The sequence below is a fragment of the Carlito syrichta genome, unplaced genomic scaffold (assembly GCF_000164805.1).
Source record: "Carlito syrichta isolate Samal-C Ts95f unplaced genomic scaffold, Tarsius_syrichta-2.0.1 Scaffold311792, whole genome shotgun sequence".
Taxonomy (NCBI): domain Eukaryota; kingdom Metazoa; phylum Chordata; class Mammalia; order Primates; family Tarsiidae; genus Carlito; species Carlito syrichta.
In genome coordinates, this window is record NW_007255888.1 from 116632 (window position 1) to 136353 (window position 19722).

Here is a 19722-nt window from a genome sequence, read left to right on the forward strand (position 1 = left end):
AAGACTAGATAGAACACAGAACCTCTAAATCTTATAGAAATTCTCTATCAATCCTTTAAAAGGTTTCACATTGATAAAGATTCCGCTTTCATTTATGAATTCTAATGGAGAAAAGTTATAGAGTACATAGTATAAATATCTATATCTATCTATATATTTTTTACTTTGGGATACATTATATTTGATAAAAGCAAGTTTATCTTTGGATGTAAAGGCTTACATCCTTTAACACCTAGCTAGTTGGAAACTGGAAGAAGAAAACTCGAAATAGGTTACATGGCGATATGGGATGCTGGCCTGGTACCATATTTGAGCTAAGATGGTAATTTCAATTTTAGTCCTTAGAATTCTATTTACTCTGTGACTTGAAACAGGTTTCCAACTGTGTCTGTTTTATTTCCCCAAAGTTATTTTCACATCTACACTTTTTTGACTCTAGTATCTTGAAACTAGTCTGTCAGGTTTCTCTGGAGACATAAAATTGTAAATCTTTGTTCAAAGAGCAAAGTTGTTTTTAAAGGTAACAGTATGATGTGCTATCTTCTAATTTTTCTAATATTACTTGCTTAGAACTCTTTCTCATGTATTCTTTTTTTTTTTTTTTAAAGAGTTGGCATCTTACTCTTCTGTCCAGGCTAGAGTACAATGGCACAATCACATCTCATCGCAGCCTCAAACTTCTGTGCTTGGGCAATTTTCCTGCCTTAGCCTCTCCCATAGCTGGGATTACAGGCTTGTATCACCATGCCTGGCTAAATTTTTTTTGTTTTTGAAGAGATGAGGTCTCACGATATTACCTAGGCTAGTCTTGAACTCCTGGGCTCAAGCAGTCCTCCTACCTCAGCCTCCTGAAGTGCTGGGATTACAGATGTGAGCCACTGTGCCAGGCCTCATATATTCTTAATAAGCTTTTACAGTTTTATGGTATCAAGAGTATTATCTTTTTTATTTCTTTGTAGATGAGGAAACTGAGGCTTAATTGAGTCACTTGCTAACATTTAAAAATTAAAAGTTAAGTGACAGTGGGACTAAAAAGGAGTATTCAGACACTTAATCTTTTTACAATAAAACACTGTCTCAAAATAAATTATTTTAACTAGGCCAACAACTTGGCCTAAAAATGATTTTGTAACATGTTAGAGACCACTTGAACTAGAACATTATTTAAAACTAAAGACTAATAAATTCACAGAATTAAAGGACCCCAAAGCTGAAGATATTCAGGATTTAATTACAGCAAGTTTTCTCACATTTTTTGTACTGCAATTCCTAGTAAGAAATTATTTACATAGCACCCAGTACATGCATGCCTATCCATCTGTACATTTAATTGAATTGAAAACTTCCCAAAACAGTTTAGATTTCCTTAGTATGTGGAATACCTTCTGATATTTTTTTACCATTGCTGACTGCAAACCTCCAAACGAATTAGATGACCCACTATTGAGTCTACACTGAGAGTTTGAAAAAATAGTTATCTAGGGAGCAGTCCCCAACCTTTTTGACATCAGTAACTGGTCTCGTGGAAGAAAATTTTCCACACACAGGGTTGGGGACGATGTACAGTCAACTCTCGCTGCTAATGTTAATCTGTGTTTGCAGGTGCTCCCCAGCACTACCTTCACCACCTCAGCTCCACCTCAGATCACCAGGCATTAGTTTCTCATGAGGAGCATGCAACCTAGATCCCTTGTATGTACAGTTCACAATAGGACTTGTGCTCCTGTGAGAATCTAATGCAGCTGCTGATCTAACAGGAGGCCAGTGGAGCTTTGCGTGCCAGCTGCTCACCTTTTCCTGTGCAGCCAGGTTCTGTGCCCCAAGGTTGGGGAACCTCTGATCTAGGGTAAACTAACCTGTTGCATGGATTTATGAGATTTTTTTTTTTTTAACAGACAAACTAGAATGTTGTAAATAGGACTATAATACACTTTTACTCCGGTGATGACTGCATCCCTCAAAACCATTTTTAAAATTCCATCTGGAATGGTTGCTATAACCTGAACTTCTGTTTTGGTAAATTTTCATCTTGAAGATTAAATTTTTTTTTAGCAGCCAGCAGATGTTTAGAGGCAGTTTAGTAGATAAGATGGTTAATTAGGCACACTGTTAGTAAAATTTAGATACAGAAAATAGAACAGCAAACAAATTGCAGTATAAACATTTTACATTAGAAACTAGTGTTGATTTTATGATTACTCATAATGACTGAGGCTAATTACTGTAGTGTGTTCTATAGATACACAGAAGTATTTAATAAAAGATTTATAGTTGAAGAAATACTGGACACTGGGGTTTGATAACTTAAGAGTAATGACATAAGCAAGGCTATATGTTCAAGAAAATGTGGGTATGAGACATTCTAATCCCTTAGAAAGTGGTAATTTATACTAAGTGCTATTGTGCAAGACCTTAAACTGCTTCCATATTTATCTATTGTATTAACTGAGATATTTGACTTATGACTTAATATATTAAGACTTAACTCTTACGTTTTTGTTATAAAGATAAAGATTACTAGTGAACAATTTTGAGGTCAAACTTCTTGTACTACATTGTTTTTGCTGAAGTGATATTTAACATGTGTAGTCACTTAGGCATTTTGCTGTCTTAACAACTTCTTATGCCCTAACTGTGTAGTCCTGACTTTTTGTATACAAGTAGCAAAAGTTTTCTAATGTTCTACTATATGTTCATTTTATGTCAAATTAGTAAGGTTAGAAAGTAACCCTTTTACTATGTTGGTTGGTTTTGCCTTTTAAAAAATTATTATTATCTATGAGACTGAATCTTTGTCTTCACTTTCTTTTTATCAGTTTGCTTTTTGTTTCCATTTAAAAACAGAAAGTCACAATTTTTTGTTTCCTAGCCCTGCTTTTTGTTTTTATTTTGCTTTTCTCCTGATACTGGCAGTAGTCATCTTCTTTTTACATTTATTTCTAGCTAGAGATGATCGCTATGGAAAATCCTGCAGACTTGAAGAAACAGTTGTATGTGGAATTTGAAGGAGAACAAGGAGTTGATGAAGGAGGTGTTTCCAAAGAATTTTTTCAGCTGGTCGTGGAGGAAATCTTCAATCCAGATATTGGTAAATATTTTAGTGATATGATTATGGTGTCATATCATCCTTTTGAATTAAGAGTTTGTCTACCTTGTTTATAAATATTTTCAGCTGTAAAGAGTAGCACAAGAAGGATTTGATGTGGATTGCCTAGAATCACATATCGTGCCTGAATTTGTCAGTTTTAGGGAGTGATTTGTATTATTCATTTACTCAAGTTTTTATTTAGATGACTTAGTCAAGTATTCTAATAAAGGAAATTATTTCTTTGGTAAATTGAATTGAAACCACTTTAGAATTGTACATTGGAACAGTTGCAGGGATTTCTTTGCTCTTTGAAATCTAAAACTTGTCAAATGCATGGTATTCCTGACCTGCGAGTTTCATGAATAGTGGTTTGAGGAATGTTGAGAGAATGTCTCACAAGTATTATCATGCTCAAAGTTCAAAAACCCTCACTGGTACCACATTAATTAGGTTTATTTGCTATTAGACTTTTGAGGGGCTTAATATAGTAATGTTTTCTTCAACTTTTTGAATTCCAGAGCCCTTTTCTTATCCTACATCTAATAATGTTGGCCTTCAAGAAGAGTTTTTATTGAACACAGCTGGGGAGCGTTTGATGACATATGTTAATCTGAAAGTGAAGGATCAGAGTTTTAGTTTTTTATCCCTTGTGGTAGACAGAGTATACAAGTAGAACAAGGGAAAGATGCATCCTCTTGAATAGTTTACTTAACTGGATAATTCTGAATTGGTTCAGTTTCTTCTGTAAATATAGCCAGTTAGTTTTCTGGACTTGCTTATGTTTAAAACTGATGCATGATGATTTTAAGAGAAGGTTCCCACTGAAGGTATCATAAGAATAATGTGTATCATTTCTCTTCATCTTTGAGAATTGAGTTGTTAAAGCCTGGTGATTCTCAGTGTATACATTGAGTTGACCCTTTTCTGTTTGTGTTTTTAGTCAAACATATATATATAAAACTTAGCTATATTTTAGCTAACATTTATTAATAACCAGAAGGCTATGCCATTGTATGTAGTGTGTTCAGAGTAAACCAGTGATACATATGATCATGCCTTTTTGGAGATAGAAAATTCATAAACTTCAAAAGGAATTAATTTACAGGCTTCATAAGCTTGGTAAACTTAGCTTTAGCTTCTGATATATCTGGAAATGTTAAACCTTAGTTATAAATATACTTGTATTACATGAGAAAATACTTTTAAGAAAAAATACATTAGGCTGTTCCAATAAGGTAACTGAAGTGATGGCAGTAGAAATATCAAAAAAGGAATATTTTACAAGAGGCATTCTTTATGGTGCTTTTATTCCTGGGACTTGAAAAAATGTGTCCTAAATGGAATATTCTTGGACTTTAACGTTATTTTTCATATATAGAGATAAGAGCAGTGACCTATGTGATTTGTATTCTGATTAACTTATCATTTTGTGCTCTTGAGACCAAGGTCATTCATGTATTTGTGACATTTTGTCAAAATGATTAATTAATCATAATTATTTATCAGTGCTTCCAGCCCTTGTTAATGCCATATTTATAACAGAAATGATGCTTTTAGAACTTTCATGGGTGTTGTAACTTTGCCTGTAAAAAAAAAAAAAGTGTTTAGAAGTAAACCATGAAATCCAAGTATAAGCTGGATAATTTTCAAGCCATTATTTTCTGAGCATTATTTTGCATTAGAAATATGTCCTAAGCTTAACTTATGCTTTCAGTGATCAAGAAGACATTTTTAAAAAATTTTAAACTAAAAGTGAAAATGAAGAAACATTTTTTAGAGCATTTAGTGCAGCACCATTTTTTTGTAGAGATGGAGTCTTGCTGTGTTGCCCAGGTTGGTTTCAAATTCTTGGCCTTTCAAAATGATGGGATTACAGGCGTGAGCTGTCATAACCAGCTGGAAATTACGGATTATTTTCAAACCTTATTCTTCAAGTATTTTCATTCAGTTTCATAGTAGCAACTGAAAAACATTTAATAAATGAAAAAATTCTAAATTCAATTAAAATATTTAACTTTTTCCGTGGATACTTACCTAAAGGGAAGATGATAATTCTGTCTTAGTAATGCTCATTCAGATAGGTAAAGCCTAAGATTTTAGTTTTCTAATGAATAGTATTAAATAGGCCTTCCCAGTTTGAAATTTGAGTGGTGAAGACCATGTAAAACTGAAAGACTGCAGACCTTTTGTTTTTACATATTTGTTTACAGTTAATATGCTTATTAAATAGCTTTGGTTATCAAAGTTTATCACATTTATCTAAATTTATGAACTTGGGATCATCTGGCTTTCTTAGAATGATGCTAGAAAAATTTTGTGGGACCATTGTCCAATTTTCAATAAATAAATTTTTCCTTATTGTAATTCAAAATTGTTAAAAAATAGTACATGTGTAAGTAACATTTTTTTAATGAAACATTTTCAAAAATAATAACCTTTTTTCTATTTTTTGTTTTTATTTTTCGTCCATGAAGTAGATAAAATAATGATTGTAAATTAACTTTTCTGATGTGTTAGTGGAAGATTAGAAAACGAATTTAACGAACAACTTTTTTCTACCTTCCTGGAAATGCTGCCAAAATTGCTGATGACTTTGTTTTCTTGGTTTCTTAAAATTACAGAGCATTATTTACCACAGTTTATTACAATCATATACATTTGGACATTGTTTTCTCAAGTGTCTAGTGTAATAGAAAAAAATTATTATAAATCTTGCACATAATACTAAAAATGTTTTATATGTGTTATTATTTCAGTCACATTTGTATTGTTCATCATCAGTCTTTAATAAAATACAAACGTAATTTTTTTAAAAAATTATTTCTTATAGGTATGTTCACATATGATGAATCTACAAAATTGTTTTGGTTTAATCCATCTTCTTTTGAAACTGAGGGTCAGTTTACTCTGATTGGCATAGTCCTGGGTCTGGCTATTTATAATAACTGTATACTGGATGTACATTTTCCCATGGTTGTCTACAGGAAGCTAATGGGGAAAAAAGGAACTTTTCGTGACTTGGGAGACTCTCACCCGGTAAGTACTTTGCCATTTTTAATTCAGATTTTATTTAAATGCAGAAATACAGTTTAATTTATTTAAATATTTAAAAGTTATTTTTTAGAATCTTTGTTGATATTTATACCCAGTAAGATAAAGGTGCTTTAATCTGACTGAAGTACCAGGAACACTAAAAAGTCAAAGAGGGAAATATTTAAATATTGCTCTCAGAAAGCAGTTTTTGTAAGATTGATTCTATAAAGAAATGTTTTTAAACATTTTTGTTTGTTTTTAATGGCACGGTTTTGTTTTTTTCTAAGAAGAGTGATACAGATTTTTTGTTGTATTTTGTAGTTCTGTGGTAGCCTCAATTTTTAACTTCTGGTTGTTAGGTCCTATATCAGAGTTTAAAAGATTTATTGGAGTATGAAGGAAATGTGGAAGATGATATGATGATCACGTTCCAGATATCACAGACAGATCTCTTTGGTAACCCAATGATGTACGATCTAAAGGAAAATGGTGATAAAATTCCAATTACAAATGAAAACAGGAAGGTAATAAGTTTTTGTAACAACATTTTTTTGTTCTTAATTAACAATTTCACAGCATGTATGCTTGCAATTTTTAAAATCGTATCTATTATAGTCTGAACAAAGAACTAAGAAATCAAATAATCAAAAACTGCAGCTAAGTCATAAATGTAAGCTGTAGTGAGAACACAAAAAGAGAACATGGAGTAGAAGGTAGTGAACAGCTAAGTGTGACAGCAATATAAAGCAAGAAGCAAGGTCTTCTGTTTAGTTATTAACAGGAGCCTTGTGATTAAGGTCCTTATCTCAGAACAAATGATCATCACACTTAATCTACATGTGTATACCATGTTTGTGATGTAAATTTATATCAGATTTGAGTTTCTGTTGATTGAAAAGTTTTCATCTATTAACAGGGGAAAAACCCAGAACAGTCGAGGAAATTTATGATAAATATATAGTATACCTTTAAGGGACATGTGTTTATAGTGATTTAATTTTTTTTTATTAGATATTGTACTCACTAAGTTAGGATGCATAGTACATTTTCCTTTTATATTTGGTACAGTAGCCTTTATATTTAGGCCATAGCCTTTATATTTAGTTGAAACTGACATGTATGATATACATGACCTTTTTACAGCTTACTATTGGCTATCATAGAGAGCTTTGAAATTGTAAGAAGTATTTTTCTTTGTGTAAAAATATTCTAAAATATTCTTGGATTTTTTTTGTGAGAAAATGAAAACCAAAAAAAGCTATGCAGCCCTATGAGTTGTGTTTTGTTTGCATAACATATTATAAGAAGCTCTTGTGATTAATGTTTTCTACAGGAATTTGTCAACCTTTATTCTGACTACATCCTCAATAAATCAGTAGAAAAACAGTTCAAGGCTTTTCGGAGAGGTTTTCATATGGTGACCAACGAATCTCCCTTAAAGTATTTATTCAGACCAGAAGAAATTGAATTGCTTATATGTGGAAGCCGGGTAAGAAAGCAGTTGTCTACAAAAAGATAATATGTCAATTTGTTGTTTGTAATGCAGTATAGAAAATATTAAGACATATTTTTTTGAATTTGCAGAATCTAGATTTCCAAGCACTAGAAGAGACTACAGAATATGACGGTGGCTATACCAGGGACTCTGTTCTGATTAGGTGAGGTGTTTAATTCTTAAAAGGAAGATATGATTCACCAAAGAAGGGGGTGCTTTTGCTTCAGATCTTTGTTTCTAGGTGCTACTTCCCAAATAAGCAAGCTCACAAATTCTACAAAGTTGAAATGTGTTTGTAACATAGTGACCAATATTTAGAGTTAATATTGTGATTTATTTGAGAATGAAGTATTTTCTTCTGTATTTGGGGTATAGATTATCTACTATTTCTTTTTCCTTTTTAATTTTTTTTTTGAGTTGGAGTCTCACTCTGTCGCCCAGATTGGAGTGCAGTGGCTGCTCCCGGCCACCGTAACCTCGACCTGCTGGACTCCGGCGATCCTTCTGCCTCAGCCTTCCAAGTAGCCGGAATTACAGGCGCGCGCTACCACGCCCGGCTGATTTTTTGATTTATTGTAGAGATGAAGTCTCGCTGCCCAGGCGGGTCTCGAACCTGCAGGCTCAGGCAATCCACTCACCTCAGCCTCCCAAAGGCGCGGGATTACAGGCAGAGCCACCGAGCCTGGCTGATTATCTACTATTTCTGATGATTCTGATTAGTGTATGCTTTACAGCTGGTTAGAAAATGATGAAAATAAAATAAGACTTCTACCTCTGAATATTTATCCTTTCCTTTCAGCCCTGCTTTTGTGAACTAAGCTTAAGTATCCTTTATCAAACACCTTTTGTATGAAATGGTACATTCCTTTATTCAATTCTTAAGATAATATGGCAAGATAACAGGATAGTGTGTCCATTTTTCACCTTAACAGACTACTGAGCCCTAAATTCTCACAGAAAGAGGTAGAATTTCCCAGTTCTGTCTGCTCTATCTGCTTCCAAGCATGTGCTCTTACTACTGTACTGTCTTCTTCTCTATGCTGCACTGTTCATTCCTAAAAGACATAGACTTCACCATCCCCTGATAAAGTTGGTAAAAGAGACAAAGAGATCATTTTGGCACCCACTGATGGGGTGAGGTGAGAAGGCATGTGAACAGGTACCATACTTCCTGGAAGTTTATCTCTAAAGATTATTGTTCGAGGACTCAAGTTTATGTTAACACCAGAATGACTATCAACTCTAACAATGAATAATATTTTATATTATTTTTATATTACAGTTGACCCTTAAACAATGCTGCGAGCTTGACTGTCTACTTAACATGGATTTTTTTTCAATCAAATGCACAGATCAGTATATGCAGGGCACAGAACCGGCCTATACCAGGGCCAACTTTGCTATAGGCGGGTTCCACAGGGTTGACTGCCAGGCTTGAGTATGCATGGATTTTGTTGTACTCATACAGTCCTGGAACCAGTTCCTTTGCATATACTGAGGGATGAGTGTATATTACATTATTTTCTTTTGTTCTTTTATTTTATGTTGTTTTTCAACCTGGTTTGTAGAAAGTTACTGGTATTTCTTCTTTTTGACACATCCTTGGTCATTTCTGTATTGCTACTTATTGATAGCTTCAAAGGTGATTCATAAAAGGATTGTGATAACGTGGTGCTAGGAAAACCCTACTTATCAGTCACAGCAATATTGGTTACAGGAGTTCTAACAGTTATGAAGCAAGTAACTTCTCTGAGAATATTTGAAAATGACCTGTGATATTCTTTATGGAGAAATTATTTTTGAAATTAAGGTCTTGATTTTATTTCTAGCTTTTTATAACAACATAATTCCCACTTGATACATATTTTAAGGATCATTTTTGAATGCATGATTTGAAGGGCAGGCTAGTATTGTATAAAATGACAGAAATACAGTAGCTTTCAGTTCAGCCTCACAGTTGATATTCTACCTCTTTTTCAACTAAATTTTGCTTTTTAATTTTGTCAATTTAAATATAGTGAAAATATTAATTTATTAAAGAGTCCACAAATAGTCCACAAATAGTAGCAAGTTGAAGACTTAAAACGTTGCTCATAGTACCAGGGAGAAAAAAGAACAATGTCCAAATACCTTGTTTTATTGCTCCTTGCAGATACTGCTTTTTTTCTCCTTTTTAAAGGAATATTTGTGGCAACCACTTGTGTGGAGCAAGTTTAGCAAGAGTATTTTTTAATTGAGATGTATGTTATTATTATTAATATTTTTAGAAACAATGCTGTTGCACACTTAATGATAGGCTACAGTATTAGTATAAACATAACTTTTATTTGCACTGGGAAATTGAAAAGCTTGTATGACTCACTTTATGGGCAATATTCACATTATTGCTGTGGTCTGGAACTGAGCCTGCAATATCTCTGAGATATGCCTATGCAGATATTTTGATTGGTATTTACTTCTTGTACTCAGAATTTATAAAATGAAGAAAATCTGTGAAACTGTTTAATACATTGCAACTAAAAGTAACAGCATATTTAATACATAAAACAACTAGAATGATTATTAAACTGTTGTTTTTTATGCTACAAAATTATAATTCTATTAACTTTTAATGATAATGAAATTAATTAAATTATTGTTCAAATAATCCTATATTTAAAACATAAGCATTCAAAAGCATAACAATTAATAAAAATTAAATGTGACTATGTTGAGTGACTGGCAAGTTTTTGTGCTTGTGTTTTTCAGTTGTTGAAAAAGCTCTTTCTGATTTCATTTGTTTGACTACTTACAGACATCTTTTCAAATGCTTCTGCCCATTCCTTTTTTTTTTGGTTTGGGACAGGGACTGCAGTTTTTTAAACTGGTATTTGCAGATTCAGAGTTGATTTCTTCCCAACTACTTCATAGATGTTGGTTTGTATTAGCTCTTTATCTCTTTTAGTAATTTTTATCATGAATAATGATTACATACATCTATTAATTCCTTAAAGGTTGCAAATTTGTGATACTCTAATTCTTTATTCCTCCTTCCTTTGGTACCTGTAATATTTCTTAATATAAACTCTTTGGCTACCCTAAATTACAGATCACAGATATGATCTCTATGTCTGTATATACATGCATACATATCATACAGGATAAAAGCATAATTCTTTCTACTAATTTTCAAAATAACGTCCTCTAACTGCTTGCTAAACATTACCCATGAGATGCTGGTGGTGATAGTGGTATTGATATTGTATGAGGTAAAATTTGAATAGAGTGAAATACACTGGGTTCAACTGGACAGTTCAGAGTTTTAGAAAATTACACCCATATATAACCATATATTAGTTAAGTTATAGACCGTGTCCATTACCACGGAGTTCCCATGTGTCCCCTTCTAGTCATTACCAGTCTCCCACAGGCAACCACTGTTCTGACTGCTGTCTGTTGTTTAGTTTTATCTGCTTTTGAATTTTATATAAATGGAAACATATAATATATACTTTTATCATATCTAGATTCTTTAGATCAACAAAATATAGCTTTACGATTCATCCATGTTACTGTATTGACTATAGTTTATTTTTTTTTTTAATTGCAAAGTAATGTTGCCTTATATGAATATACCACATGTGTTTATCTATTCTCCTGCTGGTGGACAATTGGAGTTTTTCCGGTTTGGGGCTATTATGAATAAAACTATATGCAGTCTTACTGTGGACATGTTTTTATTTCTCTTGAAAAAACATGTAGGAGTGAAGTTTCTGGGTCATATAGTAGCTACGTATTTAACGTTATAACAAACTACAGTGATGATTTCCAGTGTGACTGTGTATACCATTATACGCTCCCACCAGCAGTGTAGTTCCAGTTCCGCATCCTCATCAGTATTTGATGTTAGTCCTTAAATTCATGTGTTTTGAGTAGCTAGTCATACCTTTGTGAAGTATCTTTTGCTCATTTTTAATATTAGTTTTTTGTTTCTCTTTATCATAGATTTTTTTCGTAGACTACAGTACTTTGCTGTTATCCTCAGTTTTGTTTGCCTCAGTTTCTGTTACCCATGGTCAAGAATGGTCCAAAAATATTAAATCAAAAATTCCATAAACAAACAACTCTTAAATTTTGCACTATTCTGAGTAGTGTAAAATCTCCTGCTCTCTGCCTGGAGCATGAATCATCCTTTTGTCCAGTGTATCTATGCAGTGTATTCTACCCATACTGATTGATACATACATATTGATTATCAGATAGACTTGCTTCTGTTTAAGTAACATTGATTTTACTTAGTAATGCCTCCAAAATGAAAAAGTAGTGATGCTGGCAATTCAAATATGCCAAAGAGAAGCTGTAAGTAAAGTTTTTCCTTTACGTGAAAAGGTGAATTTTTGGCTTAATAAGGAAAGGGGAAAAAATAAATGTATCCTGAGATTGCTAAGATCTACAGGTAAAAGTTAATCTATCCATGAAATAGTGGAAAAGGAAAATAGATTCCTGCATAGTATATATATCTGCCGTTTCAGAATCCACTGGAAGTCTTAAAATGTATCCCTCATGAATAAGAGGGGACTACTATATGTTCTAGATAAAAGCCCTATTTTTTATATGTGTGAATATTTTCTCCAAGTCTGTGGCTTGTGTATTTCATTTCCTTAAGTGTCTTTATATGAGCAGAAATTATTAATTTTTTGAAGTCTAATTTATTAAGGTTTTTCTTCAATGACTTTTTATTTTTTAAAAAATCTTTGCATAGCTCAAAGCCACAAATATATTTTTCTTATGTTTTCTTCTAATAGGAGAATGTAGGCTTAGCTCTTATGTTTAAGTTTTATAATCTACCACCAATTAACTTTTGTGATGCTATTAGATAGTGGTTGTAATTCATCTTTTAAATATATTTATTTGTCCAGCACCCTTTTTTAGAGATTTTCTTTTCCCCGTTATATTGCTTTTGCACCTTTGTTGAAAATCATTTTATGTATGAGTCTTATTTCTGGACTCTCCATTCTGTTCCCTTGATTTGTCCTTTTGCCAAAACCACACTGATTATTACTGTGGCTTTACAGAGCAAGTCTTCAAGTCAACTGCTATGAGTCTTACAACTTTTGCATCACATTAGATTGCTTTGGCTATTTTATTTTCATATAAATATTAGAGTAAGTTAATTTCTAGAAAAAAGGAAAAACCCTGTTGAGACTTTTTTGATTTGTGTTGCTTTGAGTGGGGTACATCAATTTTAAGAGAATTCACATTCTAACAATATGGGTTCATCCAGTCATAGAGCACAGAAGCTCTCTCCACTTATTTAGATCTTTGTTAGTTCTTTTCAGCATTGTTATACAGTTTTTGGTGTATAAATGCATTTCAGTCAGGAGTAAGTTTGAGTATTTTATGTTTTTGATGCTGTATTAAGGGAATTTTTGTAAACTTTATTTTTTCAACTGTTGTTACTGTCCAGCAATGAAATGAATAGTTGTATGTTTACCTTTCTAAATTCACTTGTTCTGTTAGCTTTTAATAGATTCTTACGGCTTTCTTTGTAGACAATTATGTCATCTACAGATCAAGACAAGTTTACCTTTTTTCAATCTTTATGCCTTTTTTAAATTAATTAATTAATTTTTTATTTTTTTGAGTTGGAGTCTCACTCTGCCGCCCAGACTGGAGTGCAGTGGCCGCTCCCGGCCACCGCAGCCTCGACCTGCTGGGCTCCGGCAATCTTTCCGCCTCAGCCTTCCGAGTAGCTGGAATTACAGGCATGCGCTACCACACCCGGCTGATTTTTTTTTTTTTTTTTTGATTTATTGTAGAGATGAGGTCTCGCTGCCCGGACGGGTCTCGAACCTGTGGGCTCAGGCAATCCACTCACCTCAGCCTCCCAAAGGCGTGGGATTACAGGCTGAGCCACCGAGCCTGGCTGCCTTTTTTTTTTTTTTTTTTTTTTTTAAACTGCTTCTATTGCACTGGTTGGAACCTTTGGTAGAAACTGTTTTACTTTGTACTTGATCTTATTGAGAGAATGTACAGTATTTACTGTTAATCGTGATGCTAGTTTTAAATAAAAAGTTTTGATTTATCTGGGATAAGCAACAAGAGTATAATGGGTTTTCTACAATTGAGTTTTAAGAGTTTTTTTATGTATTCTAGATATGTTCTCTGTCCTTCATTGAGTTGCTTTTTCACAGATGTGAAAAATCAATTGAGCATAGTTGTGTAGGTCATATTTCTGGTATCAGATTTTGCTTTGTATTTTCGGGCTCTGTCATTTGGTGTGTATGCATTTAGAATCGTGTCTTGTTGGTGAATTGGTTCTTTATCTCATTATATAAGGCCTTATAATTTTCTTTGCTCTGAATCTGATACAAATATAATCATTTTTAAATTGATGTTTTTATGATCTTTTCCCATAGTTTTACTTTTATCCTATGTGTGTTACTGAGTTTGAAATAGATTTCTCATAAACAGCATAGTAGTTGTTTCTTTTTGTTAGTCTCTGCCTTTTCATTGGTGTATTTAGACCATTTGTATTTAAGGTAATTGTTGATATGTTAGGGTGTAAGTCTGCCATTTTTCTGTGTTTGTTTGTTGTTCCTCTTCTCTCCCTCCTCTCTCTTTCTCTTCATGGGTTACATGGACTTTTTTTTTCCTTTGGATTTCCTCTTGATTTATTTACAGTGGTCTAGAGAAGTAGTTTTCTTTATTGTTGCTCTGGGTATTACATTATCAATATGTGACTTATCACTGGTCACTGGTATCAACACCACCACTGTGAGTGAGATATGGAGACTTTGCTTTCAGATAGATCTCTTTCTCCACTTTTAAGTTATTATTTCTTGAGTATTAGTGCTGTTTTTTTTTAATCAGTTATCAAATATGGCTTATTGAACTTATGAGAGGAATGGTACTCTTGTGTGTACCCATATTTTTGTTATTTTCATTCTTCTTTTCTAAGATTCCATTTTTTATCACTTTCCTGAGCCAGTCTTTAAAGGCAGATCTGCTAATGAGAAATTCTTTTCATCTTCCTTTGTCGAAGATGTCTTTATTTTCCCTTTGTTCCCAAAGAGTAGTTCAATTTATGCTTTTTGGGGTTTACTCAACTTTTTAAAGCTGTAGGTGTGTGTCTTTTGCTAAATATGGAAAAATTTTGGCCATTATTTCTTCAACTTCTCTTTTAGCATCACTTTCTCTTCTTTCTGTGCTTGTAATAATATGAATTTTGAGTCATTTGTTATTGTTCCACCTGTTCCTGAGGTGTGGTTCCTTTTTCAGCCTATTTTCTCTCTTTTGTTGAGATTACTACCCTTTGTCATCTTCACTCTACTGATGAGCCCCTTTGATGATTATTTTTCTCATACTGTATTTTTTAGGTCTATAATTTCCATTTGAATCTTTTTATTGTGACGTCTGTTTCTTTCCTGAGATTTTCTATTGTTTCACTTGTGAAACAGTAGAACTTTATAATTGCTTGTCAGATCATTTTTATGATGACTGTATTAAAATCGTTGTCAGATAATTTCAACATCTTACTCACCGCAGTGTTGGCGTCAGTTGATTTTATTTTCTTCATGAGATTTTCTTGGTTCTTGGTATGACAGGTAATTTTTGGATTGTATTTTAGACATTTTAGCTATTATGTTAGGAGACTCTGGGTACAGTTTAAAATGTTTACTTTTGCAAGTAGTCCTCTTTCAGTTTATCATGCAGTTCTAGTATATTTTTGTGGGTTGTGGTTCCAGTGACAGGATAGTTTTCAGAGTTTCTGTGGTGCTGTTTTGGTCTAATTCATTTACTTCATTCAGTCCTCTGGGTCTCCCACTGGTTTCTGTTAGTGCTGGTTGAAGGAACTTCTCTGGGCTGAGTTATGCCAAGTTCTCTTGGTGGAGGAAAAGCATCCACCAAGATTTTTGTAGACTGGAAAATGCTTTCTGAGTGTGCTCTTACTGGTGTTTCTGGCAATTCTCCTGACCACATTGTTGGGGAAGGAGAGTACTGACAGCCAATTGCAGCAGAATTCCTCCTGCTCAGCGGCAATGTCTGGATGAGTAAGGAGAATGTCAGGCATGACTCCATTTGTTTTTTATTTTTAAGATTTTTTCCTCTATCTTGTATTTCTAGAGTATTATCATTGTTTTATTCACCCTTGTATTTCTTCTAGTTTATAGTTTTTATATTTAACATGACATCTTTTATGTCTAATTACTCCTTAGTTCTGTTTAGTCTTCTGCAGTCTCCCTTTTCTTCAACTGCCCTTGTTCTGAAAATTTTCATTTCTGATTTAGTTGGCCTTTCATAGCCTCTACTGTTTTAATCTTTTTTCTTTTTCGCTCAATTTGAAATTGTTTACAGTCTTCTTCTATTTTATTGGCAAGTCTTTTCTTTATAGGGACATCATTCTCATGTATATGAACATGCTCTCTAATAGTATCTTGTTGGTGTTTAATTGTGATCCTTTTCTGATGAACATTTTTTTATATGTCAAATGAGTTTCCCATACTTGCAAGAGAGGGATGGGCCCAAGATAGCTTTTCTTGCATGGGGGGAGGGCTCTATGTTTGTTTTTGTAAAATGATTTAAAAATATATATATGGCCTTGTGCTTTCTGAAATTGCCTCCTTTACTCCCCTACCCTACATATATTTGAATATTTTTAGCCTTTACTATCTTGGACCTGGTCCATTTGGACATTATTCCCAGCAGATTCTCCTTGATGCGAGGTTTGTTTTGGAGTGGGTTTTGGTGTTAAAAGAGTTTTAAGGGCCCAGAGTCATTTCTTCATGATCCTTTTGCAAACATATGCAAATTAGATCCTGGTAGACTGTTTTTCAACTTTAAGCTGTTATCAAAGTGGCCTGTGCCTTTCAGTGAGCTGGCAGTTTTGATTTTCTCCTCTTCTCAGGGCTACAGGAAGCCCAGTTAACTTCTCTCTGCCTTCTTACTGATGCTGATGCCTTCCAGGTCTTCCAGTTTTGTGAGTTTTGTTGCCATCCACTTGTATGTGAAGGGTCATAGGGGATACATTTTTACTTAGTTTTATTGTAGATAATGTCTCTGGGTGTTTGATTTTCCTGTTCACTTTGATGTTTTTGTGGAAGAGATTGGGAAGAAAAAAAAAAGCAAAAACAAAATAAAGTGTCACTGTCACCCTCACCATCAACTTCCCAGAGCTTCTTATATGTTCTTCACCTGGTTTTCCTATTAGTATCATTCTCTGAATCCATTATTTCACTGGGGATGCAAAATTGTGATTTGAAAAGTAAATGTTTTTCATCTGTTTGTTCCTCATACAGACCTGCAATTGTTTTTCTTCATCAATGCATGCAGTTGAAACTTTTCTGTTGCACTGGCTAGAACTTTAGGTAGACACTATTTTTACTTCGTATCTCATCTTACTGAGAGAATGTACAGTATTGAAAACAAATTCTGTTGAAAAGACAAGATAAATTGTATTTAAGATTTTTAGAGTAAGAAGTTAATGTAATCATTTTAATAGTTACAATTAAATTTGGCATTTTGGTTTTTTTTTTCCTTTTTTGGAATATTGATGTAAGTTAATATTTAACATGACATTCAGGTTACTTAGACTTGGTGTGCTTTTAACGTGACCCTATTAGATTTTGAAATTTTTAGCTTACCTGAATATTCTCACACCTGGAATAAGTCATTTTTTCTAACAACTTAGTAGAGAATGACATTTAAAAGTCAGATTTTAGGTGCAAGGTATAACTTTACTCTTGAATAATATACTACTTGTAGCCTTTTCAGGGGACCAAGCTAGAAAGACATTTTATCAGTATATCCTAAGAGTCAGTCTGTATTAAAGCAGAAATACTGTCCATGTTTTTTTGTTTGGCGAATACTGCCACATTGTATGGACGTAGCATAGACTTACTATTCATGGGCATCGAGGTTATTTTCAATCTTTTGATAGTAGTAGTAATGTCACAGTGCATCCTCTTAGGCATGTATTATTCCACACATATGTATTTATGGAATAATAAATTCCAATACATTGCATGGAATAGGATTGTTGCATCAGATGGTAGATGTGTATGTAATTTTGCTAGATATTGCCAAATTTTTCTTCCCAGAATGTAGCAATTTGTATTCCCCCCAGCAGTATATAAGAGTAGTATCTTTTTTCCTACAGTTTTCCACACAGAATGTATTGTTAAACTTGGATATGTACTTATCTGCCAGTTGGAAAATGATGTATCAGTGTAGTTATAATTTGTTTTTTCCTTATTATGAATGAGGTTGGGCATCTTTTACTTAAAAGCTATTTGTAATTTTTATAAAGCCTTTTTTGTTCATTTTACTGTTCAACTGTTGGTCATCCCTTCATTCTTCATTTCTTTTTATTTCTTTGGGATTTTTCAATATTCTCATTTATATTTCAGATTTGCTCATTTCTGAGTTTTGTATTTCGGACCCTGTTCTGTCCGCTGTTGGATTTTCCCTTCATTTTGGAATGCGGTGTTACAGGTTTCCCATTGTTCATCACTGGTGTACTTTTTGTCTGGTGTACTTTTTGTCTTCTGAGAAGTTTTGTTTCTCATTTACCAGACTTTCTATAATATCTTTATTTGAACTTCAGAATTCTGTTTTTCTTGTGTTTCTTTATGTTGGTTACTTTCTGGACCTGCTATTACTAGATCTCCTGGGGGAGGGGAAAGGAATTTAGATGGCTTTAGGGTATTCTCAGTTGAAGGGATTCCTCTTCTGTTGCTTCAGTAAGGGCAGAATCGGCACCTTCTCATTCTTCATTCCATCTCTCTTAATTAAGGCCCCTTTTCATCAGCCACTTCCATACTTTTAAGGTCAGATGCTACTTGCAAGGAACACGTGTCTCCCAAGCCCCTCTTTCCCTCGGGCATGGTGCCTTCCTGAGACTGCCATTTCTGTTCCCTGGCACTTTAACATGTCTCTTCCTTTAACCACCCTGATGCTAGGGCTTTAGCCTGCCCTCAGTAGTTCTGTACTAGGGTGGGGCTCTGACCTGGGTGAACTGGGCTGAACCCTTAGTCAATGTTACTTTGCACAAGTCGCATTTCTACATAGCTTCTGCTGGACTCTGCTCTGTGGGCTCAAATGCTACCTCTGCTGGTCTCAGGTGTTCATTTCCCCACTTGCGTGACTTTAGGAGTTTACTCTAGCTTTACTCTAGGCATAGATTATAGGTGTTTTTATTTCTCTCCTTTTTGATATGGATAGATTTTTGGAGACACGAATAAGATATGATCTGTACAGCCACCACTTTTATGCAGAAACCTGGAAGTAGCTTCTTTTAAAAGAAAAAGAAAAAAATTATAAATATATGCTTTTGTTTTTTAGAGATGGGGTCTCACTTTGTTGTCCAGTTCTTTTCAACTTTCTAAATAGATGTATTCTTGTTTAATCCAGAATGTCAATGTAGTACATAACACTTAATAAGAAAAGAACAATTTTGTTTAGTAATTGTTTTCACTATTTTTTTTGAAGTCCAAAGAAACAGCTTCTTATTGATAGAGGCAGACTGGCCACTTCTAATCTGCCACTTTCTTTAGAGTCTGTGGCGTCCTTTGACCTACCTCCTTAAATGCAGCTGGTTCAGTCAGGCTTCAGAACCCTCCTGCAGTGTGAGGAGGCTTTGTTGCCACCTATTGCGGGCAGCTTTTCTGCCATGACAGAGGCTTCTGTGCTACAGCAGACTTTTCTCTTAACAGCCCCAAAAGGAATAATGTTAACTGGGATCTAATTTCTTTCTTTTTTTACCAAGAGATGTTCCTTTAAGTTCCATGTCCAGTTTCTTGTTGCTGTGAATTTCTTTATTGTTTGCTCTAGTGAACAGTAGGTTTGCAGGAACAGAAAGGTGGGGAGGGTGTTAGGGTGTCAGAGAAGGGAAGTAGCAAGAAATTGGAGAAAGCCAAGAAGTCTAATAGAGCTTTTAACTTATATCAGTATAATAGCATTGCAGCATTAAAAATGCCAGCATTTTGGTAATAAAAATAGTATACTGTAATACTAGAATATAAAAAACCATAATTGTAATTACTGATTTGGGAAATAAGATATTCTCTGCCAAAATTCTGGAAGAACTTTGTAAATAAATACTAAAATGCATTATATAGCCAATTAA

General features: G+C 33.8%; 1 protein-coding gene and 1 long non-coding RNA gene across 6 annotated transcripts in view; one reads left to right on the forward strand and one right to left on the reverse strand.

Moving 5' to 3' along the window:
* LOC103271597 overlaps nucleotides 1-19722 on the reverse strand; it is a 143057-nt gene that overhangs the window by 73862 nt on the left and 49473 nt on the right. The gene's annotated exons all lie outside the window — the stretch shown is intronic.
* UBE3A (ubiquitin protein ligase E3A) overlaps nucleotides 1-19722 on the forward strand; it is an 89963-nt gene that overhangs the window by 67036 nt on the left and 3205 nt on the right. For all 4 annotated transcript variants that reach the window (XM_021718072.1, XM_021718071.1, XM_008069071.2 and 1 more), the window contains 5 exons: nucleotides 2944-3088; nucleotides 5919-6124; nucleotides 6481-6645; nucleotides 7455-7610; nucleotides 7706-7779. In XM_021718072.1, the coding sequence (XP_021573747.1) occupies nucleotides 2944-3088; nucleotides 5919-6124; nucleotides 6481-6645; nucleotides 7455-7610; nucleotides 7706-7779 (746 nt within the window). The remainder of the gene's footprint in view (nucleotides 1-2943; nucleotides 3089-5918; nucleotides 6125-6480; nucleotides 6646-7454; nucleotides 7611-7705; nucleotides 7780-19722) is intronic.